The sequence below is a fragment of the Oryzias latipes genome, chromosome 12 (assembly GCF_053564925.1).
Source record: "Oryzias latipes strain Hd-rR chromosome 12, Olatipes_Hd-rR_3.1".
In the NCBI taxonomy this organism is placed as follows: Eukaryota; Metazoa; Chordata; class Actinopteri; order Beloniformes; family Adrianichthyidae; genus Oryzias; species Oryzias latipes.
The window spans coordinates 14,798,116-14,825,291 of NC_136248.1; the positions used below are offsets into that span (position 1 = coordinate 14,798,116).

A 27,176-nucleotide genomic window follows, 5' to 3' on the forward strand; every position below is an offset into this window, starting at 1 on the left:
AATGACACTAACCTTTGTTTTAGCCTGGATAGGAGCACCGTGTTCCAACAGGATCTCAATAATGCGAACATGACCATTCCTGGCTGCACAGTGGAGAGGAGTCAGCTCATCCTGGGAAGAAATGAAGGAAGAACAGAGGAGCAGATGACAAGAACATTTGGAAATCAGCTCAGGCACAGGAATTTAGTAAAAAATACTGACTTAGAATAATATGTGTCTAATTTGTAGTAAAATGTATTAAAATAGTGGAATGAGATGAAATGACTCAGGAAATAAATCCTAAATCACTTTTTATTTAAAAAAAATCTACCAGCATTCTAAAAAGTAATTAAGCAAATAAATTATCCTCTTATATTTTAGATTCAGTGGAGTAAAATGATTTAATTTGACAAAAAAATTAAGCTAAAAATACATGTAGTTTTTGCTGTGCAGTAGAATGTTTATATATCATTGTATACCAAAGCCCCATACTCTGCAATCCACACACTGTTTGTTTATGAATTTTTAACCCAACTTCTTATGGCTGATTGGGGGGGGCTCAGGAAAAACTAGATTGGGGAATATAGACCACAATGCATTACATTTGAAAAATGTTTTGCTATGATCATACGTGTTTAAAAAATAAAAAAAACTATCAACTTTTTCATCGTCAGAACACAGTGGATTCATAAATAGCCGTTTTAGTAGTTAGTTAGGGATAAGGCGTGAATTCGGACATAGCTCAAGAGGACCCAGCTGCAGACGTCAATGTCCAGAACCAGAAGTTCTCAACCAAAAGTAAACTAGCAACACAAACAGTTAAAGTTTTAAACCTTAGTAAAAGTTTATTCAACAATTTGGAACACTTTTGGGTTAGGGTCACAGTTTTTCCGGCTTCTGGCTGATGATGTCAGGACCCATCTTGTCTGCAGCCAGGTCCCTCGCTAAAAATTGATGTCACCCAAAAAAAACATGAACAACTCAAGAATTGGGTTAATGAAATAACCCAATTTTTTTAAGAGAGCAGACACAATGATAGGGGATGTGTCAGTATCTTACCTTGGTTTGGGCATCAATCTGTGCTCCTCTGTCCAGCAGTAGTCTGACCATCATAACGTTGCCTCTTCTGGAAGCTATATGAAGGGGTGTGATGCCATTCTGCAAACAAAGTGACAGTTTTCAAAATCTTATAAGAAGTATGTTGACTTCTCCACCTCAAAATGTGAGTTTTAACCATAAGACAAGCCAACCTTAGGGGTGAAGTTCACATTGGCTCCTCTGTTGAGCAGCAGCTGAGCTACACTCATGTTCTCATAGTGTGCTGCTATGTGAAGAGGAGTGAAACCAGTCTGTGAAGACAGTTACAGATTACCCAGAGTTCCTTAAACACCTCTTTATTACAGAGAGACCCCGAAGATGACACACATGATCTCATTGAGTGCGGCTCTACCTTGCTGAGAACATCAGGGTTGGGGTCGTTCTGCAGGAGAACGGCGGCTGTGCGTGTGTCGTCGTTTCGTGCAGCGATGTGTAGAGCGGGGAGGCGGACTTTGCCCTTGGTGCCGTAGTTGATGAGCAGGGCCACAACATTCTCATGGCCCTGCTGGAGAGCCACGGCAAGAGGCGTGAAGCCATCCTGATGCAGGGCAACAACAGACAGCCACAAAGCAGAGGAGGAGTGTTAACCATGGACTTCCTGACAGAGACTTACAGACAATATTGATCAAAGTTGTTGTGAAATGTTTTATTTTTTGTGCTATTGTCATAAAAAAACATTGAATTTTTCAAAAACAAAGATTAAATTCAGCTGAATTAACAAATATTTATTTGGCATAAATGAAGAGAAACTGGCATCTGCAGAAAAGTCAAAGCAACCAAATGAAGACTTTGGCAATTCTAGTAGCAGTTAAAACTGAGCAAGGGAACAGTATAAGTCAAAATTGTGTTAGACTTTGTTTAAAAAAAAAAAAAAATTACACATGGCAAAGTGTAAATAAGCTGTAAATGTTACTAATGAAAAATGAATAAAAGAAATTGTGTTTAAAGAAATTGGATCTCTGGTTTAAAGGAAAAGTGAATGTACATTTTTTTTCTATTTTTTAGTCTTTTAAGTCTTTAAAGACCCACCCTGACCATCTTTTAAAGCCTTTCCAGTGGTCTTTTAATTATAAGTATGGCATTTTTAGCGTAACCCTTCCCTCCCAAAAAAAGAAAATAAAAAATACTGTGTCATTTTCTAGGATACAGTTTTTGCAGAGCGGCAGTACTTACGTTGTGGAGCAACCCCACACCCCCTTCCCATCACCCACAATTTGAGCTCTCTGTTCACACACTCTTCCACTAAAATGGTGAGCAATATCGAAGCAATCCAGCCGAACAGTTTTTGAGCCAGATGCCAGCTCAGATGAGGAAAACAAAGACGTACATGGATCTATTTGTCTACAAGGATGCATCTAAATGAAGCAGAGCAGAGACTTGTGACTTGCCGATAGCGAAACATCTAAAAGCCTTTATCATCTGCTCCTGATTCACAACGGTTTGAATAAAGAAATACTTAGATATGATATTTTAATCATAATTTTCTTTTTATATGTTCTATATCATGAGAAAAATGCCACGACAACATGTTAAAAACACAATTTTCATTGGAGTGGGAAAGCCTTGAAAGCTGTTTAAATACAATTCCTGGTTTCAAGAACCCACATACCTCAGTTGGGAGACTCTGGTTGGCGCCATTCTCAAGCAGGAACTTGACCACCTCCAAATGGTTCTCTTGTGCAGCCATGTAGAGCGGGCTAAAACCTTTCTGTTTGGGCATAATAATCACACGCTATTTCATTTTGTTATATTAATTATCCTGAAAGAAAATGTAGCTGTGGTGCAGTTTTAAAAATAACTCGATAACCATTCAGACATGCATTGCTGCTGCTGCAAACACGTAAAGATAATTTTGTTCTTTTTTAGCAGCCATATCATCCCATTAGATACACAGTCAGGCACACTGGCTGTGGAGGCTCACGTGGGACTGGGCATTGACATTGGCACCATAGTTGACGAGCTCAGCCACCACTTTCTCCTGTCCAGCCAGAGCTGCGATATGAAGGGCAGTGTTCCCTTTCTGGAGTCAAACAGAAAAGATTTATGCCGATTTGTTCCAGTAGATGCAGCAAAGATCTTTTTCTTTCCATGTAGTAAAAGTGTGATTATGACACAACCTTCACAAATTCTTTATTAAACATGTAAAAGAATGAAAATAGTAAAACAGTTGCCAAACAACTTTTTCTTTTAATCAAATATATTCAAACATAGGAACCTTTGCCCTTTGGTGGAGCTGCAGATGAACACAGAGAGCAGCTTACCTTGGTGGTTGCTTCCAGCTCGATGCCAGAGTGAAGAAGCTCCAAAACCATTTTGACATGACCTTCTTTGGAGGCCAGATGCAACCCGTTTAGACCATTCTGACGAAGAAAACATAGTTTATTCAAAAAAAAAGAAAAAGATTTTGAACAAAAAAAAGTGAAACATTTGAAACAAAGAAACAAATGCTGCATTAACTCAATAATACATTTTAAAAAATAGAAAATTGTAAAATAATATATATATATATATATATATATATATATATATATATATATATATATATATATATATATATTTGTCTCTTTGGGGTTTATTCTTCTCTGCCTTACAGTGTTGTGTCACCAAAGACTCTCATGACCTTTGACCTTAGATATAAAGTACATTTGCTTTCTGCTAGGGAACTTATTTATTTAAGCGTCCACCCTGTTTCACAACATAAAGACTGGTTTATTTGAGGCTAATCTAATGTCATGTGTGCAGATGTTTGCTGCAGCTTTGGCTGCAACCTGCCTGCAGTATCCAATATGACCACAGGGGGTCAGAGTGATCCGTCATGTTCTCAGGCTTTTCTTTATACTGCAGTGTCACTCAGTTCAAGTGGGCTGCGCTGTCTCTCTGTGAGCATGTACTCAGTAATGGTAAACATGCTGTGCATCAGTGATGTGTGAAGGCTTTCTCAAAGGTGCACTGTATGCTCAGGTGACTGCAGCGCGTGCACACAGAGGCTCCGCCTCCTGCTTTAATCCACCTGGGTGGTCTGGAAAAAAAATACAACTTATAGCGAGCACCAGCTAATGTGGATTCGACATCGACAAAACAGTTTTTATTGTTCATGTTTTTAAAGTATTTCATTTTAAAAATAAGTGTTAATTGATTTTGTTTTTTAGTTGAAGATTATTCCATAACCTGATATCCTGAGTTGAAACTCAACTAAGTCAAGTTTTTTTTTTTTAACTTGCACGACCTTTTAAATTGTAATTACTCTTTTTTTCAAACTTAGTTTTATATTTTGAGGTAAACATTTACAATGCAGTTTATACATTAATTCAAAAATACTATAGTTTACTAAATCGGTTCATTTTAATGTATTTTATGAAAAAAAAAAAGAAACAGATGGCTTCCTGTTGTTACTTCCAGTGACTATTCTTATTATTTTTTTGTATAAACTGAATTTATGGGTTCTTATTGTGTTTGCCAAAATGTTAATGCAATAAGGCAGGTATGCAAAAATTAAGGAGGTATATTATAAACACCATGTATTGGTATCAAATTAACATTTGTTTCTTTTAATGTACTGAATGAAATTTCTATGAAAGATCATCATCAATACAACTTCCCAAAACTCAGTTTATTTTACTTTTTTGTTAGCAATACTATGTATTTAAGCAAATAAACGTGGTTAAAAGCTGAAGAGGTTGGTGATGTGTAAATAGGGGAATATGAGATGTAAATGAGGTGGTGGTGTCATCCTCTATGTGCATAATAATACAAACACCTTTGCTCTGACTGCAGAAATATGAGGTCCCAACAACAAACACAGTAAATGTCATGATGGCCTTCACGCTCATAAACAAAACGATGAGGTCATTCGTGATGTAAGGTTGTGGGAGTTGTAGGAAGCTGTAACTTATACACAGTTTCTTTTGAGTTTGATTTTTTCTATGGTTGCACCCTAAATACTGATGCAGAAATATGAAAATAACATTCTCTCCCACATTAGCAGCAGTGTCTGGGACTTTCATCACAATGGCAGCGATCACCCCCCCACCCCCCTACTCTACGACCCTCCTGACAAGCTGGACCGAAGACTTCAATCTAATATGGTTAATTATTAATGTATACTATTTTAAACAAAATCAAAAAGGGATTTAACTGTCATAGATGTTTCATTTTCTTTCTTTTTTTGCTCCACGTAGTTAAATCGTCCTAAAAATAAGCTTTCCACTGAGAAAATGTGTGTATTTATATAAAGACTAAGGATATATCTGAAGTCCCACACCGCTCGCTACTCACTGCACCATATAGGGTATTCACCATCTTTTGGGGGGGTCTTAGTTTTTAAAATCCAGTGCGCTAGAAATTTTCCAAAAGTCTTTGCGATAATGCTCCCTAGATTAGTGAGTATTTACCACAATGCATTGTGTTAGAACAAACTTTCATTTAAAAACAAATGTAAGTTCATTCTTTTTTATAAAACATCATCAGAACACAATATACTCATAAAAAGTCTTTATAAAATGATCATGTTTATTAGGTTTTTACTTAAGCAAATGTGAGACACTTTATTCAGTGTTTAAACAAAAAAACAAAAAACAAAAAAAAAGGAGCATGTGTCCAAATTGCGCAAAAGTTTAGGGCACTAGATAGTTCCGTGCAATCAGCTCTTTTATCCTTGTTTTGAGTTTTTATGGTGTTCCTTCCAAGGCACATCTTCTCCTTTCACTCGGTGTGGTGGGTAAACAAATGCATGCACTTATGAAAGAATGTTTGTATTTATTTCTACTATAAAAAGCTGGCATCTCTAGAGAAAACAAGCCAAATATCCAGGATTTGAAACATAAATCAACTCTCAGAGGATCATGAATAGAAGTTTGCTGCTATAACTTTAACTGATAGGTTTAATAATAAAATAAACTGAATTTTTTTCACTGTTACATAATTTATGACCTAAATTGCAAATATTATTACAATGTGCTTTGTTCATTTAATAACTTTAATCTGACCAATTATGGAACAATATCTACAAAAATGGTAGAGTTTTTCAATCCAAAAAAGCCATTATTTAGCCCTGGGGTGGGTAAACTTTAATTAATGGGCCACAAAGGGTTCTAGAAATTGACAGAAGGGCCGGACCAGGAGCAAATGAGTGGATTGTTTTGTTAATCGAAGTTATAGGAGAAAGAAATAACAAGGAATCGGAATGAAAACATGCTTTTATTTTGATGAAAAATTAATATAAACATTTTAAAACTAAACATTTATTTCAAAACTGTGGCTTTTATTCTCATTTTAGTTGCAATTGCACAGATAGATTGATGTCCCTCAATGAAAAACCCAAACTTAGGCAGATGGAGGGTTAACGTGGTGTTTGTGATCAGAAAAGAGACCGTTGGACTCGGAAAACACACATGAACTTTAGAAAAACAACCAACCAAACATTATTCATATTATTAATATAATTTTTCCGAAAGGAAACAAAATGGGTTTAGAAGATGGATGAATAATTTTATTTTATGTAATTTTTGGTAGCACGGTAAAATTGTTTTGAGCGTTCTGTTCTGCTCCGCCCTCGGGTCTCCATCACACCTGGCGTTACGACCCCTGGTAGTGTCTGCTTGTTCTGGGTGTGTGTATGTGTTTGTCTTCTAGCTCCTGCAGAAGTCCAGCTCCTGCACAGCTGCTGACTCCGCCCCCTCTGCAGTGCTGATTGAGGCTGCTACCAATCGCCTGGCTTGGAGGGAAGCTTTAAAAGCTCCCAGGATCCTCTGCTCCAGTGGCGGCTGCATTCCTGAGTGGGAGTTCGTTCTTCAGCCTGCCCCTGCTGTCTGCCTGGCCTTTCCTTGTGAAAGCCTCTGGTTTCCCCCCTTAGTTTGATTCTGGTTTTGTTCTTTTTTTACTTTACTTTTGTGGGCTTTTGTTTGCATCTTGAGTAATTTGAAGTTTTGTATTTCTGTCTTTGGTGTCTTGCTATAAAGCCTGAGAATTTAAGTTATACCATTATTTATTCCCCCTTTGGGGTTTTGTTGGCTATTTTCCTTTAGTTCCCTTTGATTTTTATGTGTCACCAAATAAACGGCTGTGTGGCCAACCCTATCCCCACCCGGTAATCATTATTTTTTTTATGTTGCACATTTCTCCCTCCTCTGAAGAGGGACGGAACACCTGGTTTAAGTCTGCAGTCAACACAGCTGTTGTTCATTACCTCAGGTCATTTAGTCCAAAGTTTCAATTTTTCTATTGATTTTATTCATATGGTCTTAATATGATCATTTTCTCATGGAAAAATTTAAGTTGAATTATTTTTTTTTGATCTGACTAAAAAAAGAAATAATTTTCCCTAGCTTTGCTACTGAGCAAAGTTACAAATCAAATCAATTTCAACTTAATCTGTTAAAAATAATTTTCATGCCACACTGCTGTACAGTTAAAAACAAGAAGACAGACAAAATAAAACATGTACAATTTAAACTAACCATCTAAAGACGGCCTTAGTCTGGGATAGATGGATGAAAATGGAGGGAAAATAAAATAATGTTAACATTTCTGGAGAAAACCTCTGCAGTGAGGGTGTTGCCCATAGTCTGCAGCTTTACTGAACAAGTTAAGCAAGGTAAATATATTTATATATATATATTTTTTTTTTTATAATGTTTGGGATTTTGTTAAAATGGTTTTCAAATCAGAGTAAAGTCTGCACCAGTCGAGATAAATTGAATGCTCAAAATGTGAATTGTTTCTAAAATAAAACCTATAACTTATATCAAAGTAAGCAGCTATTGAACCATTTAATCCTGGCAGCCTGATATGAACTAAAACTGTTTCTTTTATTCTGGGTAGGTGATGAAAGGCATCTTACTTGATTTGCTATGTTGATGTTGATTCCATTCTTGATGTGGTCCAGGGCCTTGTCCAAGTTCCCCGAACGAGCTGCTCGCAGGAAGCTGGTGGCTGCATCGGCCTGCAGAAAGAGAAAAAACATCGAGTGCACAAAGGTGCACAAAGTTTAGGACGCTGATGTTTCATCATGAAGGATGGAGAATTAAAGCTCAGGACAAAAAAAAACAAACAGTTTTGCAAAGTAACTCAGAGAATATGTTTTTTATTTTTATTTTTTATTTAAAATGAATACATTTTATGAAGGACTAATAAACAATAGGGGATTTGAAAGAACACTGCAAATCATACATGCTCTCAAAACCCGAAAGTCTGGCTAAAAGCCTCATTACTTTATTTATTGAAACAGTTGCAATGATTATACATTGCTTTGAGGCTGTACAACAAGAGATGTGGCGGAAATATAATACTACTGTGGATCCACAGCTCCTCTTCCACTAGCAAGAGTCAGAAAAATGACTCCTTGCTGCACATTTTCGCCCACACCATCAGTCTGGCAAGCTTTCAGAGCAAACTCCGCCACAAAGCTCGCTGTCTGTCTGAGCTCAGACGGGATGTTTCTTTGGTCTGCATGTCGGCGTGTGTCAGCATTCGCACGCCCACATTGCAATCCATTCATTCCCCAAAGATGGAAATACGCTGACCTCAACAATGAGATTTATTAAATGCCCAAGGGGGGGCGATAACACGCACCGTGCCGTTCTCCTGACCCTCCGAGCAGCCCTGTAACAAGGATGATGATGGATCTGCTTGAGCTGCCATTCCCTAGTGCCTTAATTATGCTGAATAGCTGAAACATATCCTCTGCCATTTTAAATGACGGACACTTCTCATGCCTCTGATTTTCATTCAAGATTCCAGTTTTTCGTGGGGGGATGCCCCCTGGTCCAGATGTTGTGATCGCTGCCCTGAATTCGATTTAACATGACAAACAAATGAGGTTACTTCTGTCAGCCACCTGCTCACCGTTGACCCCAAAACAAATATTTCAGTCCAGACAGTTGTAAAATCAAGAAAAATGGATGCATCTATTAAGAATACTGTGAATAAGAGGATTTATATGGAAAGATACGCATTTAAAAAAAACAAAAAAACATCTCTGTCATAAGATTTTTCTTATAATTTTGTAATAAACTACAATGCATAATATCATTTATTATATTATATGTAACTGTTTTTTTTAAACTGACACCTAAAATTTACATCTATATGTGTATTTGATTATATTTGCATAATGATCTTTTACATAACACAATGAACAATTCTCCTTGATAACTCATTACATATATTGTGCTCTGAAATTCTTTATACACTTTTTTTGTATTGCATTTTCTTCCTTTTTTATAAATATTGTTTTATGCCTAGGTTGTTTTCCCAAAACCAAAGCTAAACTCATTTACTTGTCTGCTCATAATTTTTTTTCGTTTTGCAAGTGTTTTTTGTTTTGTTTTTGTTGCTGCTGATAGCTTATTCATTAAGTAAGTACTGAGTAACAAATTAATAAATAGCAATAAGACAAATACATAAACTGACCAAATACATTGACTGTATGTGGTTACTGGTTTGAGCAAGCCCCCATCCCTCTCATTCCAAACAGGAAGTACCTGCTGGCTCCAAAAAAGCCAAAATCCTTTAGACTAATATTGAGAAATAAACAGCTCTATCTCAGTTATTTTATTTGTCAGAGTAACCATTATTGCTCTAATACCTTTTTTTTAGCATGTTCTTGCTCATCCTCATGTTTTAATGATATTGGTTCTCTAGTGCTAGTATGTGGCCTCATGTCTCATGTTCGAAAACATTTAATTGACTTCCAACAAGCTCACTCCTGATTGGCGAGAGTGATTTCCGTAAAAATGTACTGAGGATGCCTGGCTCCAATATGGCGGCTTCCATATTTCAAAAAACGGCAAATGAATGGGTTCCTTTGATTGGAACAGGAAGTAAACCATTTTCTATGGGTGAAGTCGCACTCATTTGGTTTTCATATACAGTCAATGGGGTTAAACTAGTGTTATATGCCAGCACCAAAAGCAAACCAATAGAAGTGCACATTTCTGAAAATAAGGCGGCCAGTGTCCAAAGAACATTGGTGAAGTTCTGCAGAACTTGAGTTTTCAGCCACTGAAAGACACCAGAAAAAGTTAAAGGAAATAAAAAGAAATGGGGGCACCAAATTTTCAAAAAAGCAAGATTACTATAAAATCAGTCAATCTAAATAAAAATACAATAAACCTTTCATAGGAAATGTTTACAACAACAAATTCACACTTGTCTGTCCTGTATTTAAAGACATCAAAAGTGAATGCTAAGTGTTTAATTCAATGTTGCATTTTTTAATCATTCAAATAAATCTATGTTTATGTTACATGATATGAGTTTTAAGTTTAATTAGGCATCCGAACGTCTCCCCAGGTAACTCTTCAACTGTTTTCCCCATTGTTTTCCCTGTGCTGCACTCCTTTTTACAAAGTCTCTCTGTGTTCATCCTTTTCCTCACGACTCAATACCAATGCATCTTAAAACCGCTTTTATGTTCCTGAATTTGTCAGATATTTGTTCGGCAGTATTTTATGAGGCTTGCTTTGTGTCAAAATTAGGCAGGGAGTGAGAATTCTGGCATCAAATTCTGGAAGCTAACTCCATGATTCTCATCCGTGTTGCTGTTAAACTGCAGTCTTTTTTTTATACTTATTTTTTATTCCTCTTTCTGCTCGTCTACTATATTTATACTTTCAGTTGCAGCAAATAATAAAATAACTCAAACTCCTTCATGCACACTCAGCACTGCAAAGACGCCATCCTCGTCTAACCGGGCTCTCATTAATGTAGATTCCTTTTCTACTCAATATTTCTTATTAATTTCCCCATTTCAGTGAACTGAGCTGACAGTCACTGAGAAAAATAGCAATGAAACTGTAATATTGTTCCAAGTGCTATTGAATAATTTAACATACTTTGGATGTTGGCACCTTGATCGATTACTAAGCTAATTCACAGTCTGACTTCGAGTGATCTGGCTATTGGTTAGGATTCAGAACTTTGCCAGATTTTTAAAAAATAAAAAACTATAGTTTTTCACATCACAGCACAGCATCTATGGTGTCGCTATATTATTTAGATTTAGTCTCAAAGCCTTGTGTATGCATGAATGAGAGATGAAGTGATGGAAGCACCCTGCCACAGAAAAAAATAATCTTTTTTTCCCATTTCAAAAAGATCAGATCGTTCTTTCCTGTATTAATTAGTGCAGTGAAAAAAAATTGAGAAGGTAATTTCTGTAGCAGTGGACGAAAATCAGACATCAAAGCCAGGAAATGATTACAGTCAAGGAAGGTAGTTTTAGTAACAGACGTGAAAAGACTAATCAATTCCCAGAAAATCAAACAGAAGTCTGTGTGAGTGTCGAAGCAGATGAAGGTTTATTGACTGTCATTTGTTTGATCTAGTAAAACCAAGGGGTGTCAGAATCTAACTCCTCAGGGGTCACCTCCAGTTAGCAGAAATTGGGGAAAGAAAAAACACTTTCCTGGCCTTTGAGTACAAACTTATAAATAAAAGGACTTGTGTGGTAGTATCAGGTCCAATTTTTCTTTTTTTTTATTGTGGTAATGATGTTTTTGGTTATAATTCTAAACAAAAATATTTATTTGACCAATGAGGTGTGAGGTCAGATGGAGGAAGCTTCCAAAGGGATGTTTTCTGATTGAAATGATAGCCGGACCTAATTAATAAAACTTTATTTACATTTGTTTTTTTTTTCCATTTTTAAAAATGTCATTGTTTAATCCTGGCTGCTAAACACAATGACCACATGTTTGAGTAAAGTCTGCATCTGACTGCATGATAGTAGATTGAGCCACTGTCTGGATTTTTGCGAAAAGGCCTGTCAATTTAAATAACCAAAAATGCTCTTTCCTGAAATCCTTTGACAATTATTCGCTCTGTGGTTCTTTTTTGACAAAACTCAATATTAGTTCTCATTGAAGTGACAGTTTCTGTCACTTGCGGTTTAAATGATTCCTCGTGTTGCTCCAGTTCTGGAACAGTTTTTCAAAGTTTAACATGCAGCCCTTCACTTCAGCACCATGACTTAGTCAACGCCAAACAAACCTTCCTTATGTTCCTGTTGTTTGGCTGTAATAAATATATATATTTATGTATACCGTATGTGACTCTCTCTCTCCCTAAATATATTTATATGTATATATATATATATACATATGTAGACATGAAAGTAGCGGCAGGAAGCGGCTTTTGCAGCAAGATGACTGAGGGCGTACCAGATCATCATCATGTGAATGAATGTGAATACGATGGATGCTTCTGTGCTTTTTAAAATAAATAAATCTGTTCTCTAAACATCCTCCGTGTCTTCAATGCAATGTAATGAGACACACACATACAGAAATGTGAAGGTATCTGCTGTAAATCTATGACGTAAATTAATAACAGGATAAATGATCGGCTAGTTAGTTAGCATGTAGCCTAACAGCCTTCGAATGTAAAGCAACTGACTGCTAAAGTTAATAAAAGACAAGTCCTGAATATTATTACTCCTATTCGACCCTAAACTACAATATCAGCTATCTGTCAACCGACCAGCCAGTTGCTACTACTAGCTCTGCGGCGGAGTTAGTAGTAGCTTAGCAGGAGCTATCGTATGACAAAGCAGCCTAGTTATCATAAATCTTTTGATATTTTTCTTATATTCATTGAGACAGTAATAAAGTGACAATTTTTGTTTTTCATGTTCCTTTTTTGAACGAATATGGGTCACAGAGACACGGAAGTTACCGCTGAAAGCGGCTTTTGCCGGCGTACAGAGAGCATGTCCGCGTAAATGACTTATGACGTGAATAATTATTGCGTTCGAACGACATAATTATTGCGTTCGCAAGAGTTAATCATTTAGAGGGAACGGAATAGTATTTTGAGGGAACGGAATAGTATCTTGTGGGAACGCAATAGTATCTTGTGGGAACGGAATAGTATTTCGTGCGAACGAGATAATAATCTGTGGGAACAAGATATATTTTATATCTTAATGTCATGACACGGGCTCCGTACAAATTAGCCCCGTTAGTGTATTCATAACAACATCCAACCTCGTTTTTTTTTTAAAACATTTAAGGCTTTTTAGTGCCCCTTACAGTCCAGAAAATATCATGTAAATATGATTTTGTTCTTAATATTTTAAGTAAAAAAGTAATTTTTGGGGAGTTTATTCTGAATGGTATTGGGTGAGTAACAACTAACACCTGAGTACAGAGAGCAAGAATATTTTGTAACTAAGAGCAATGACAAAAAAGTCATTCACAAAGGATAAAAAAAAAAAAAAAAACTAGCATGATACACGTACACACACACACCAACACACATGCAGTTCAAAACTAAAAATACCTGCACTGACGCACAGTATGTTTGGGTTGGCACCATCAGGAGGGAAGATGGATCACACTAATAAACCCTCATATGGTTTTACAAAGACAGTCCACTAACACAGATGACAGCAACACTAAGGAACCTCAGACCCATAATGGGACAGACACAGGAATGTTAGCTCCCAGTGAGAAACACTGATGCAGAAAGGAAAGTGTAGGACGTTTGCACCAAAGGCAATGACAGGAAAACAAAAGAGTTAGAAACACTGCAGGAAGGCAAAGGAAAAAGACGGAAAAGGACCAAGAAATATCAAATGAAATGAAATGCAAACAATGGAGTTTCCAATTGCAAAAGACCAACTTAAACAAACTACTTAAAATAATGCAAAAATGAAATAAATTCAATATCCCAATCCCAATTTTTGTTCCACTACCTTTTTTAACATGTTCTTGCTAATCCCCGTGCTTTTTCATGGTATTTCTTCTGTAGTGCAAATTATTCAAGTCATAAACTGGTTAATTAGAAGCCTGAATGAAAGCATGTTGTGCCCGCTGGGCCCATGTTAAACGTTTGAAATGTTTGATTGACAGATTAAGCCCGTTTTTAAGTGGTAGAGGAGTGGACTTCCAATAAACTCACTACTGATTGACAAGAGTGGTTGCCATAAAAATGTTGACTCCGACCGAACAAGTTCTAGAGTTACTCTGAATGCAGCTAAAAAAGTCTGTCTGACAGACTGATGCTTAATGTACCTTATAATTGGGTGCGCCTTATTTATGACCCAATTTGTAAATAGACCATTTATTGACGGTGCACCTTATAATCCAGTGTGCCCTAAAGGGAAAATATGGTATTAGTATTTTGCATTCTTATCCAGTGCAGAAGAAAGTACTTTTTAACACCCAACTCCTTCAGGTTCAACTGAAAGATGGAGAAAATCTGTGAACGAAACAAACATGAACCATCTGCAGGACATGTATACCACACATGCGGAATGCACAAGCCCTGAAAGACGGGAGCTTTTTATGCTCCTAATCTGCCCCAGACTTATACATAAATGGATAAACAACATTGCAGGAGTGCAAGATGGATGTGAGAGTGGGAGACTGGCTGCAACAATGGGCAGCATGAAGGATAATTGGTTGCGAGAGACTGGTACATTAGGCAAAGTGACTGTACTGCTCTGTCTATGAACCCAAAAGGCTTCGGTAGCCTTAACCCTTGTGCTATCTTAGATGACCCCACCCTTACTTTGACGTGTTCTCCCTACCATGACAAAGGTGGATAAAGGTGGAAAGATTTCATGTAATCATGGACACCAGTGAAGATCACAAATCATTGAAGAAAAAAGGTTCAGAGCACTGTCTAGTGGGTCTAGATGACCCAACTCCCAATGTTAAAGTGCCTAGGATAGCACAAGGGTTAAAGGTCCCTTCAGACCGGAGCAGAGGCAGAACAAACTGCTTCTGCACAAACGTTTCGGCTTTCCTCTCACCTCCCTCTTCCATTCGAACCCACTTGAGGTTTGAGATGTAATCAGCGGCGGTAATGACAGACCGTATCTACATAACTACAAAGGGGCACGATTTCAGGGCATCTGAGCCGCCAGGATGTGAGCTCACTAACAGACCAGGTTTCTTCATCAACAGCAGGCACATCTTCCTGGATCTGTGTCGGTTGATACAGTAAAAGTGAAGGAAAAGTTCAGTAGTGTGTGAAACTGTTCCCTGCAACAAGCAGGAGCATGGAGGTGGCCCTGAAGTGCAATTCACATCAACAAATCACTCAATGCATAGTAAAGATCGCAACAACAAATAAAAAAGTAAAACAAATAATTAAAAAAATATTACATTTTGAAAATCAAAACTGAAATATAAGAAACCACATTTTTAAATTTATAAATATCCATTATTTTACATTTCATTTTGATTTCTAATTTTTTTAGAAATCGGTGATTGGATGATGTGTGTTTATCTTTTCAACTGATCTTTTTTTTTTTGGCATGAACTGATGCTGGATATGCTCCCTACTAATCATAAAACTCCTTAGAATGCAGACATTGAAGAAGCATTTGAAAAAAACTCAAACCTTACCATCAAATCAGCAATGTCCCACTGTACCTACTTTTTCCGGTTTCTTGTTGTGTTTTGTTTTTTAATATATCCATTTTTTTTTTTTTTTTTGGTTTCTGGGATTATGTTTTGATTTCTTACATTTTTATCTGCTTAGCTTTTTATTATTGTATTTGTAATCTTTCATCTATTTTTGAAGTGTATAATTTGTTGGTGTGATTCATACGATGGTATGAAGCAGGAAAAGTGGGAACTTAGGAGAGACGCATCGAAAAAACACATGAAATATGCTCCCAGTATAAAAGAGTCCAAGTGGGTTTTTTTTTTTGCACCTGAGGTTCTCTTCTAAATAAATAAATAAATAAATAAATTGCATGTTTAAGAAGTTTTTTGTCCTACCATCTGCCTGACAGCATGTCTCTGCGTTTTCTTAGTTTATTTCAAGATTTTTGGCATTGATTTTCTGTCAGAGTCCAAATTCCAGGACCACACTCATCTTATAATAGGATGTGATGGACATCCGATGGAGTCACGGTCAAGGATTGCTTTGAATTTAGACAGCTCTTCTCAAGAGACAACAATGAAACTGTGGAGTGTGCAGATCTTGAATTTGGATAAGACATTTTTGTTACAGATTCATTCTCTGTCAAATCGGTGTTTCACTCGCACTGAAATCCAGTTTGTCCATCACTTGACTTTCTACGTTCCTATTATTCAAAATGTCATTTTTTTTAGACATTTTAGCTTTAATCAGCCTTTTCATTGCAGACAGATGCAGGTCATCCTGCACTTATTACTCAGAGCTAACACTAAAAACAGGCAGATTTGTGTGCATTATACACGCAACATGGTTGTGAACATGTAATTAAAGGTTTCTGTGAGCGTTACACTGCCAGCAGCAACAAGGAATATCATTCTCATTAACGTATATCCAGCTTTTGCTGTATATTGTCTTTCTTGCAGCACATTTCTCTGATGACAAATGCAGCCAGTTGTAGTTTTCTAAAGTGTTGTGGATGATTCGCATGGTTATTTTGGCAATTTTTACGCCGGATGCCCTTCCTGACGCAACCCTCTCTATTTATCCGGGCTTGGGACCGGCACAGAAGTTACTGGCTTGCAACCCCTGTGGCTAGATTCAGCCAGTTGTAGTTTTCTGTTTTCTTAAAATGTAAATAATCATAAAATAATTATTATCTATTTCCCTTCAAAATAAAAGTTCAAGAGTGATTAATGCTTTAAATAATGTTATTGCTATGCAGAAATACAAAAATCCTTCACAGTTAAATGATAAGACACATCAAAACCAGAGACTTCCTGTTGTCTTCTCTATTCCTGCACTAAAACAGAGCTTCTAAAATATTTATAGCTTCTGTCAGGCCCCTGCTTTTGCAGCCCATTACAATCAAAGGATGCTTTTCCTCAGCCTTTTTACAGGAATGGCCAAAAACATGAACATCTCACACACTCAAGCACTCCTCCTGTGACAATAGAAAGTAGCAAAATATCCTAAATCTACACACATACAGTAAATTATAGGAGGAAATGAGCACACCACTGCTGAATCCAATATAAGATTATGTAAGTGTGTTTAAAAAAAAAGACTATCCCAGGGAATGTCACAAATGTATGCACGCAGTCATGTTGTTACTGACTAATACATAACGTGTAGCATCAAAGAAATTCATAATTCAGTTTTTTATGGTTTATAATTGGGTTGAGTTTACATTTATTTTCTTATTTAATTATATGGTTTAAAAAAAGTTTGAGGGATGAGGAAAGACAGACATACTAGAGAGAAAAAAATGTTCTTTTTTAGTGTTTGTTGTTGCAAAGTACTTTCTTGCATAATTACCTGCACTTCAAAAGTATTTTTTTTATGTACTGAGATAAAAATTGCACAATGGAAAAGTTGAGATTTTTATTGATTTTTTTGTTATTTCTTTTTTATTTATCATTTATAATCACATTTATTTATTTTATTTATAAACATATGGATGTTTTCAAAGATAGATGATCAAAAAAATGATTCAGAAGCTAACATTTTTTGAAAATAAAAATAAAATCCTTTAGATTAATGAAGATGGAACATTTCTCTAATAATAAAAAAGGCGTAATTTCTGTTACAAAAATAAATGTGCAAATGCATCAGAGTTGCTCTGGTTAACTGAGCAAATCACCCTTTTTTATAGTTGCCCTGCTTGGGGCTGGGGCGGGGGATGCTCAAGACTCCTGGGTGGTGGTGGGCCGCCTGTCTGGGGCTTGGTAAAATATTTGTTTATTTTGGGTGAATTCTTTATGTGTATGACGAGACAGATGTACACCTTTATGTGTTAATTAAACTGGGTAAACATAAGAATAACACACATTAAGCAGTGTGGACAGTGTAGATTTTCTTCTTATAAACCTTAATTATGGCAAAAAAGAGAGAAAAAAAAAAGTTGCAAAAAAATGTGTAAGATTGTAAACTGTAAACCAGTAACAGGAAGCCATTCCACATATCTTTACCAGGCTTCTAGCTTCCTCTTTCTAAAGACTTTGTACAGCTTTGTCTGATTCCCCGTCCCATCACTGTTGTGCCCCCACTTTCTCTCTTCTCATGTTTCAATATTTATAAGCAGAAAGCTATCAGCAAAGCATGCTGGGTAAAGCTGTTTCTCAGTCTGTTCCTGACGTCATCGGACTGTTAATGTTCTTGGCTCTTTGCCTCGTTTTAGTATTTTGGGTGAAATTTGGCTACACTGCCAGCACTGCTGATGTTAGAAAGGCACATTTTAAGAGACACACAGGGAGAAGGCTGTCAGCTCATTCAAGATTAGCTGAAAAACACACAGAACTAACAACTAATCGGAGGTTTTCAGGAAGTGGGCCATGTTTTATTCACTGCAGGCCACTGCATTTTTACTTGTTCATTCATTGAATATAGAAATACTCAGAAATGAAATTTTGAGCAACAGATCCTCCATCATGAGAATGCCACAAGAACATGCAAAAAACACCAAAAACATGATTTTCATCAGAGTGGGTCTTTAAAGTCTTTATAGAGTAACTTGCACAGAATTGTTTTACTCATGAATGAACAGATGAGGTCCCGCACAAGAACTAATATTAAACAATGCCTGAATTGTTCTAGGAAAATTAAGGCAGTAAGATTTTTTAGAGTTACTATATACATTTACGTTCACTTACATTGTTTATCATGGTATCATGGTGGGTTTGATATTTTGGTTTTATAACGTGCCATATTCATGCGTAAAGCTGAAGATCTTTCTTTTGTGCCTCTTCAAATAAAGTTTTAAGGTTTGAAAGAAATGCTCCATTTGGGCACAAAATTCTCACTGGATCTCGAAATCTTTTATGTTATCAAATGACATCTGGATAATAAATCATCATGACGCGCGCCATCTGTGGTCCTGTGCTCCTCTCCTGACCATTCCGTCGTAAATCTGCTCAAGCATCTTTCCTCTGAACAAACATATGGATGGAAACATGGATGAGGAAAAACATAACTGGTTTTGTGCTCAGTGCGATTCTATGAGGATTTCTTTCTGTTTTAACATAAATTAATTAAATGTTATAAAATATTTTTATAAAAAAGGAGTGGAAAGTGTGAGACTTTTTAACAATTAATGACAGAATAAATGCCCTCACAACTATAAGTAGTACAATTTGCATTGAAACATGCAGAAACAATATAGCAGAGAGACGTTCGCAAACTGGGAGCCGTTTTGTCGGAAAGTTGTGTGCGTCATTAACATGAAGCAGTCAGCTGCACATGACCATTGACTGCACAACTTCCCATCAAGCAAATATGTAGGAGACAGGCAGTCAGCAAAGAGAGGAGCAGAGGGGATGGATAATAGGAAAGAGGAAGACAGGAAGGGCTGAGAGTCTGTCCCTGTGAAGCACCGCTAAAGGCAGGCATGAAGCAGACAGGGGGGGTAATATGAGAGTTAAACAGAGACAGGATTAAAGATGGTGGAAAAGACCCAGAGCTACGCTCACACCAACCTCTGCATAGATGCACGTAAATGCGTGTATTGGACTTCCGCATTTAAAACTCCCGTGTTCACGTGCAGCAACGCAAATTTTCACAATGTTTTTGGGCCTTAGGCACAAAACGCAGGGCCATTGAACTTGCGTTGAAAGTTAAACCACGTCAAACTCTGACCAATCAGGGACTTAGATTTGGAAGTGCCAAATGGAAGGCATTCCCTTTTCATCTATTTTAAAATTGACCATGAAGCAGAAATTCATATTTGCGGTTTGATTCCAGACGGAATTAAATAACACCAAGGCTGACTCCTAATTGCTTCCCTACCCTTCAGGCTCCTCCCTATTGCTCTAATTGTAGGGGTATTTGGAGCTGTGGTGTCCAAAGGTGTTTGGTTTTTTTTAAGGAGAAGTCGTAGCGACTTGGGGCTGGCTATCACTCTGCCAGTAGGGTGATCCGTGTCCTGCTTGTGGCGCGGAGAAGAAACCCATTTCCTCACGTGGGTGTACTCTGAAGAACAACATTTTTTTGTTTTTGCTTGACTTTTTAAAGTAGTAAAACCAATGTTATTATGCATCTTCTGAGCGCTGGCAGCTACACGCTAACATAGATTACAGGCTATTAACTATTGAGTATGATAAGTTGATGACAGATTTGAGCTATCAGTCCAGTCCAGTGTGAACACCACGGGCTAAATGTGGTTCAAGAAGCGTATACTTAAACATGATTCTCTAGTGTGAAAATAGCTTAAAAGTCTTGTGCAGAAATTGACCGGAAATTCCTCTTATAGTGCTCTTTTCCAAATGAATGAGGTAGTGTTTTCCTGAAGCTGTAAAAACTACACGACACCACATGTATAACATTTTATCAAAAATCCTAAGTGTGTAAAAAACTGCCATTCTCAAGAACAGAACTTTAGCATTTGGTTTGGCTGCTAAAAATGCTCAAAAAGCCAAAAGCAGACAGAAATTTTTGAAAGTGTCCAAGAGCTGTGAGATACTAGTGCTGTGGTAAAGTAACTCATCTGAGTGGGACAGAAGATATACCGGTCTTTGAGCTATGCCACCCCGGAGAGAGGTTTTTCTTCTAACTTGCAAGATTTTGACAGGGGGAGGTCGGAGGTCACGGTTGTGTGGATGTGTGGATGTGGAGCGGCTCCTCCAGAGGCTGGTTTCAATGAAGTGTCTTGCTCAAGAAAACTGAAGCAAGGTCAGCGGTTGCCTAATAAAATAGCATTAGGGAGCTTTTGTATAATCATAACAGCTCTTGGCCACATTAGTTCAAACTTGATCAGTCAGACCGGCTGCTAAAATATGCCAATGAGAAGATTTACCCATGGTAGATACTGCTGTGGATGTAAATTTATCAAGCCGTCTTCTAATGATGTCGAAGCAGCAGGACAGCCCAAAAGAACATTCAAATTCTGCATAGTCATTCCACAGTGAATGCAATCTATGTTTAGAAAAGAAGAACACATTTGAATCAATCAAAACAAAAGGAAGATTATAAAACTTTAAGAAGCAGCCTCCGCTGCAGTGAGCAAAAAAGACGTTATCCTACTTTAACAAACACACAAATATAAAGACCAGATCATGTAAAGAAAGAATTAAGTTTAAAAAATTACATTCTTTTTTTTTTTTTTTTAACTTGTCCTGTCCAACAGCTGGGCAGACAGATGAGAGCTGACGGCCTCTTCTGTTGGACATATTTTACTTTAACAATAGGGGTTATTAATCTTCATACAAACCAGAGGTATGTCTGAATAAACCCCTTTTGTAATTGAGGCCAAACTTTATTAATTTCAACCATGTTTGAAAATCTTGGGTGTTGGACCGGACGGAAAAGGAAAGAAGGGAAGAAAATGGAGGGATGTTAGAGAGAGAGGGGGGTAGGAGGGTGATAATAGGACGGTAGGGGGGATAAGACCATGAAGCAGCAAAAAAATTACATTCTTAACTCTGATCAATGAGGTGAAAAAAACTGTCAACTGTTTCCATATTTTTCCCACTATAGAGTGCACAGCACAAGTCATATGCTGTATATATATATATACATATATATATATATATAGATATGTACAATTCTCTGTTTTTTCACAGAGAATTCGGGAGAATTTCTACGGCACTCAGTTTTGAAATTGCAGATTTTAATATCCCTTAAAAATGGTACGCACAATAAAGTGCACTAAATAGTGAAGGAATTTGGACACAACCATTTTTAACTGCGTTTACATAACTCTAAAATTTATTTGTAACTCACTACATGTTAGCCTCATTAGTCCACTCACAATATCTGTAACTTCCAACTTTGTGTGCAACATATAAAAAAAAGACTGATACCACTAAAACAAAAGTTACTGTGACTACTCTAACTCCCAACCTTGCTTGTAACGCCTAGAAAAAACAGTCAGACATCGCTACACATTAGTCATGGCCATGTTAGTGTATTCACAATAAATGTAACTCGAAAACTTATTTATAACACTTAAAAAGAAAATGAAAAAAGTCTGACATCGCTACACAATACCACCCAATCAAACATTTTGACAGAGCGCCGTGTACTTCTTTAAATTGCTTTAAATCACTTCAGTAAACACAACTAGAAGTATTCCATTTATAAGGCGCACTTTTGAAAAAATTAAGGCTTATGTATGCCTCAATGTTGAAAATACGGTATCTTTTATTTTTGAAGAGATTTCTCCAAGGGTATCTATGAATTCTGCTTGTATGTTATCAACTCCAATAGAATCAACCTGAATGAAGGAGAATCTACACAGAAACGATTTTTAACTTAAAGCCAAAATTGTTTGGTGTCTTATCAGGATTATACAATATGTAATCATTCTCTTTATAGTCTTGTAGAGCAAAGGATATTGGTTTGGATTATTTTACCAGCATGTAATCATACAATCTTTTTTCAATCATAACTACCTTTGGTGTATTTTTTTTTTACATGTTGAAGTTTTACAAGGAAAAGCTTTCAAATCAGATTTAAAGCACAGAGCAGATAAAGTTCTGTTTGTTATGCTCCTTGAAATTGCTGCCTGTCGAAGGGACAAGCTTCAATAAGCTGCTAAATCTCAGCAGAGGACGCGCGACTATAACTTCTGGTTTCCAGCACGGTTTCAATGGTTACCATCAATCTACCAGCTTTTCATTTTAAGGAAATTTCAGGCCAAGACCGGGGTCAATGCCACTGCTCGGGGCCTTGGCAAGTATGTCACATCATATTTCTGGGAACACTAAAACAAATTTATAACACTCATTTTACTACGTGCACTGTAATATTTCTTACCCTGTTGGTAGAAAATTACAAGCATTTCTGGATTAAATTTAGTTCAGATGCTCTGTTATCCTTTACCTTGTTGCTGTATGAAAATGTAAACATTGCAGTTGATATATTAAAAAATCTAAATATTTTTTGAACACTAGAAAGACGAGTAACAGGCTGAGTCACTTCAATCACAAGTAAATATCTAAAAGAGGGCTTAAGATACTTTCACTTGATAGGAACAAAAACTAAAATATTAAAGTGCACATAGTTCAACTCAGAAAGTGACTATTTTTTAATGTTTGCACTACATTGTTCTATTTTTTACAAGTCAGTAGGAGAAACTGCAGTTTTCATTTCAGTCATCTGTTGGGGCTCCAATTCAAGAATGTTGCACATTTACAACACTAATACGAAACCTCTGCATAACAAAGCAGAAACATTAATCACACGTTTATTATAGGATTTTACATAATTTACCATTTCGTATTTTATTCTGATATGACAACTAAGTTGTTAAAAATGCTTTGTTGTCTCTTTTCTGACACAAAACCACGAGTATTTTTTAAAACATTTAGATTTATTGAAGGGAAAAACCAATAAAAGCTTTAAAAAACATGCTTAAAAACCTTTTGTTAACACTACAAAGAGGTTCCCTTCATTCAGTAAGGGTTTATGGCCGACGAATTGTGCGTTATTTCTTTTTTACGCACGCTGTGGAAGCCTGAAGCTTCACGTCGGACGGTTGCTAACCAGTTTTTAGTCCTTAATTCTTGTTTTTTTCCAATTTGGATCGCTTTTCTCACAAAAAGCGGACTATTTGGCGCGATGCGCCGCATCACGTAACAAATAGTCAGCATCGCGCCGCACCACCGCCGCAGTCAAGATTCAGCGATATATATATGCTGATCTTTCCGATGGGTTGAATAAAGCATCAGTTCAGAGAGAAAGGTCACCTCTTACCGCTTGTTTTTGTCCAAAGATGAAGCAAAAGGTTGTTTTAAAGAAGCCGGCGCAGTGATACAAAACATTTAAGCTAGGTGACCGGAACTTCTTTTTCACCTTGCAGTTATCAGGTTTTAACGCACACCCAGCAGCCAATCAGAATCGAGTATTCACCCGGACCATGGTATAATGTTAGTTAATGCATAGTTAAGCATTAATTAACATTTGACTATATGCATTACTTTGCCCCACTAAATGTAATAATGAAAGTTAAATAAAACGTGTTAAATGTTTGATTTGTGATTGATAGAAGTGATAGTGAATAAGTAAGGCTTATGTAACCCTTTTTAAAAAAAATTAAATACAAATTTTTTATAATGATTAACCGAGGTTGTTCAAATTTGTTAAAGGTTTCCAACGTGATAGTTGTTCACCCTTTACAATAAGATTCCTTTCATAATCAATTCATATTACTAGTAGAGTGATGCTAAAGTCCTGCTTGTGAGTCTTCAACATTTATTATGGGTTATGTTTGGCAAAGAAAACGCTAAGGAACACCGTACTTACTGTTTCCTAACTCCAAACGAATAACAATAGTAAAGGACCACTTCATTATCAAAGCTTTACTAATAAATTTACTAACATAGTTAAATTGTGCTTAATGCAAATTTATGGAATTAGGCAACTTTAATAATGCCCTGTATGCATTAATACCGAATAGTTTTGTCTATTGGGTAAAGACCTGGTAAATAAACAGCAACTATCAACTGCTGCAAAGGACTACCATCTAAAGAAAAATCCTGTAGAGTTTGAAAACTTTAATTGAAACCTACGTTTAATAGTTTTCATTGCAGTGTAGCCCACAAAGGACACCCGACTATGATAACCTATATCATAAATAAAACTTGAAGAAATTTAGATTCTATTCCAAACTGTATTAACTCACTGAAGCACAATGACTGGAATGTTTTATACACTTATGTGCTCCCAAAAAATCCATATCTACAGTCACACTGAATGCTAACATGCACATACATGCAATATAACATGCTACATCAACCCTGCAGCAAAAACAAATGGTCATAGAAGATGACATATGCTGTACAGGACAAGGATTCCAACACACACACAGGAAAACCTGCTGCACGTGACAATGTTTGTGACCATGACAGAGCACAAACGGCGCCTCCCGGGTTCTGCAGAATTCTGGCCAAATGGGAAAAAGCATCCCTTTGAGTAGTGTTAGACTCTTATTTAAAAAGGACCTTTTACAATCATCAAAATGAAACACAAAGAACTTAGATAGATAGGTTTGTTACCTTTGTATGCTTTTAGGAGACAATAAATTACTAGTTATTGGGTTTTGCTAAAATACAAAAATAATTACAGACTGATAACAATAATCTATAAACACACAACAGGGTATTAGGGCCACCAAAGAAATGAATATTAGAGGTGTGCCAAAATATCGATATGGTGAAATATTGCGATGTTTAGTCCCGTGATTGATTCTCGATGCGTCTTCATCAAGTATCGACCTTTTATTTACATTTGAAGACCCTGTAAAACGTTATTTTAATCATCCACTGGTACAATATGCCTGGCAGCTACATGACTTATTCCTTTTTTATCCTGTTCTAAATAAAAATTGTCATTGTTTGTCAAAGACAGAGTATTACTGATTTCAGCAATGTTACACAAAAGTCTGTTATTCATTACACCAAATAGGACAGAGGTTGTTCATTATCATTGTGTTTAAAAACTTAAAAATAAATGGGGAAATATTTTCCAAAAAACAGTTTTTCAAGTTCTTCCTTTTAAAGTTTGATATATCGTGAGTTGTTAGAGACGATATATATATATATATATATATATTGATTATCACATTATCGCCATATCATGATAGTATCGTTATCGTGAGCAATGTATCGCAAATCGTATCGTGAGGTACCCAGTGATTCCCAGCCCTGATGAATATAGTTGCATCAATTTTATCCTCTTTAATTTTGAATCAGTTTTTTCCCTCATAATCTTATATCTTTATTTATATTCTTATTCGTGTTTTTTTTCTGGGTGGCCCTAATATACAGAAGGCAAAATTGGCCTACCCTACTTTTCTGCTGTTGTTTTCTTGTAATAACAAGTTGGTCTCGTTATTACAAGAAAACACAGTTTTTGTAATTATCAAAGCCCAAATCCAGAGTGACACTCAGTCATTCATCCTGCCCTTCTCATGCATCATGCTGTAACTGTGTAGGAGGTCATCCTCATCTGATTACTGATGAAATTGACAACTGTAGGATCACTAAACTGCCTGTGTAGTTGTAGATGCGTCAACCTTCTCCTCGAGTGATGATGACTGATTTAAGTGTTGTTTATGCGAGTATGATCAATTGAACGATCAATTATAAATTGATCTTTGATTTTGAAAAATCAAAGATTTGCTGATAAAGTTTCCATGACTGCAGCACAAATGTTTGCTAAATTCCTGAAGTGGTTAATTATCATGACAAAGATGAATGTCAATGACAGACTTCAAGGGACAGTGACCTTTCCTCAAATCAGTCAATACTAAGAACTCGCCATGATTCAGCATTCTGTGCAGCTGCATGACATGAAGGGCATTCTGGCTCATACAGTAGCTTAACATCACAAGCTAACATTAGCTCAACTAACACTGCAATGGGGTGAATGCAGAAGCTTCTTTAAAGTGTTTTTCTTCAAAGTATTTGCTTCTCGTTTGGACTGATTTAGAAAACACTTCCAAACCAAAGAGTCTGACAGTTTCACCCTTCAGCCTAAAGTGAAACACAGTCGATAAACATAAAAAATGAACATATTTTAAGCTAATCCAGAACATCGATACAATGCATGACTGTGTGACATTTTGTCAAAATGAGACAACACTGAGCTCTTTCAGAGCTTAGGCTATAATAAACCCTATGCACCAGGGAGGACTAAAAATATGGGATAGACAAGCTGACACACTGCATTTGCAGAAAGCTGCACTTCTTTCAGAGCACCATCAATCATCCCTCAACAGTTGCTGACACTTATTTGTCTGTTCTGCACATTAAACATGTGAGCATACTGTGTGCTCCTGCATCCCCAAAATCCACAGTTTTAAAGGTAGGCTCTTACTGTGTAGACCTTGTTTAAATCCTTTTCCATTTGGAAAAATAGTGTTTTACTTTTCTGGTCGAGTGAGGTTCTTCATTCTAAATACTCATCACAATATTCAGTCATATACAAGGTTCCTGAGACTCTAAATTTTCATTTTTTACTATCTAAATACCATAATTCTCAAAACTACAGGAGATAAAGGTAACAAACAAGGTTGGGGTTACAGGTGTTGTCAATACGCTAACGCTTCTATAATGGGGCTAATGTGTAGCCTGTCACAATCAACTTCTAGAATCACTGTGAACCCAGTTAATAAAGTCTGACTGACAAACTTTTCTAATTATTTTGTCTTGGTTAAAGTGCGTTATAGTTTGGTGCCCTTTTTTATAATTGACGTTTGAAAATAGAGCATTCTTTGAGGGTGCACCTTATAA

The 27,176-nt window shown here is 36.6% G+C and overlaps 1 protein-coding gene across 21 annotated transcripts in view; it reads right to left on the reverse strand.

Annotated features, from left to right (window-relative positions):
• Positions 1–27,176, reverse strand: part of ank1b (ankyrin 1, erythrocytic b) — a 75,852-nt gene that overhangs the window by 39,141 nt on the left and 9,535 nt on the right. For all 21 annotated transcript variants that reach the window (XM_023960473.2, XM_078955745.1, XM_078955742.1 and 18 more), the window contains 8 exons: positions 7,916–8,017; positions 3,339–3,437; positions 2,999–3,097; positions 2,687–2,785; positions 1,430–1,615; positions 1,230–1,328; positions 1,039–1,137; positions 13–111 (listed from right to left, as the gene is read on the reverse strand). In XM_023960473.2, coding sequence (XP_023816241.1) covers positions 13–111; positions 1,039–1,137; positions 1,230–1,328; positions 1,430–1,615; positions 2,687–2,785; positions 2,999–3,097; positions 3,339–3,437; positions 7,916–8,017 — 882 coding nt within the window. The remainder of the gene's footprint in view (positions 1–12; positions 112–1,038; positions 1,138–1,229; positions 1,329–1,429; positions 1,616–2,686; positions 2,786–2,998; positions 3,098–3,338; positions 3,438–7,915; positions 8,018–27,176) is intronic.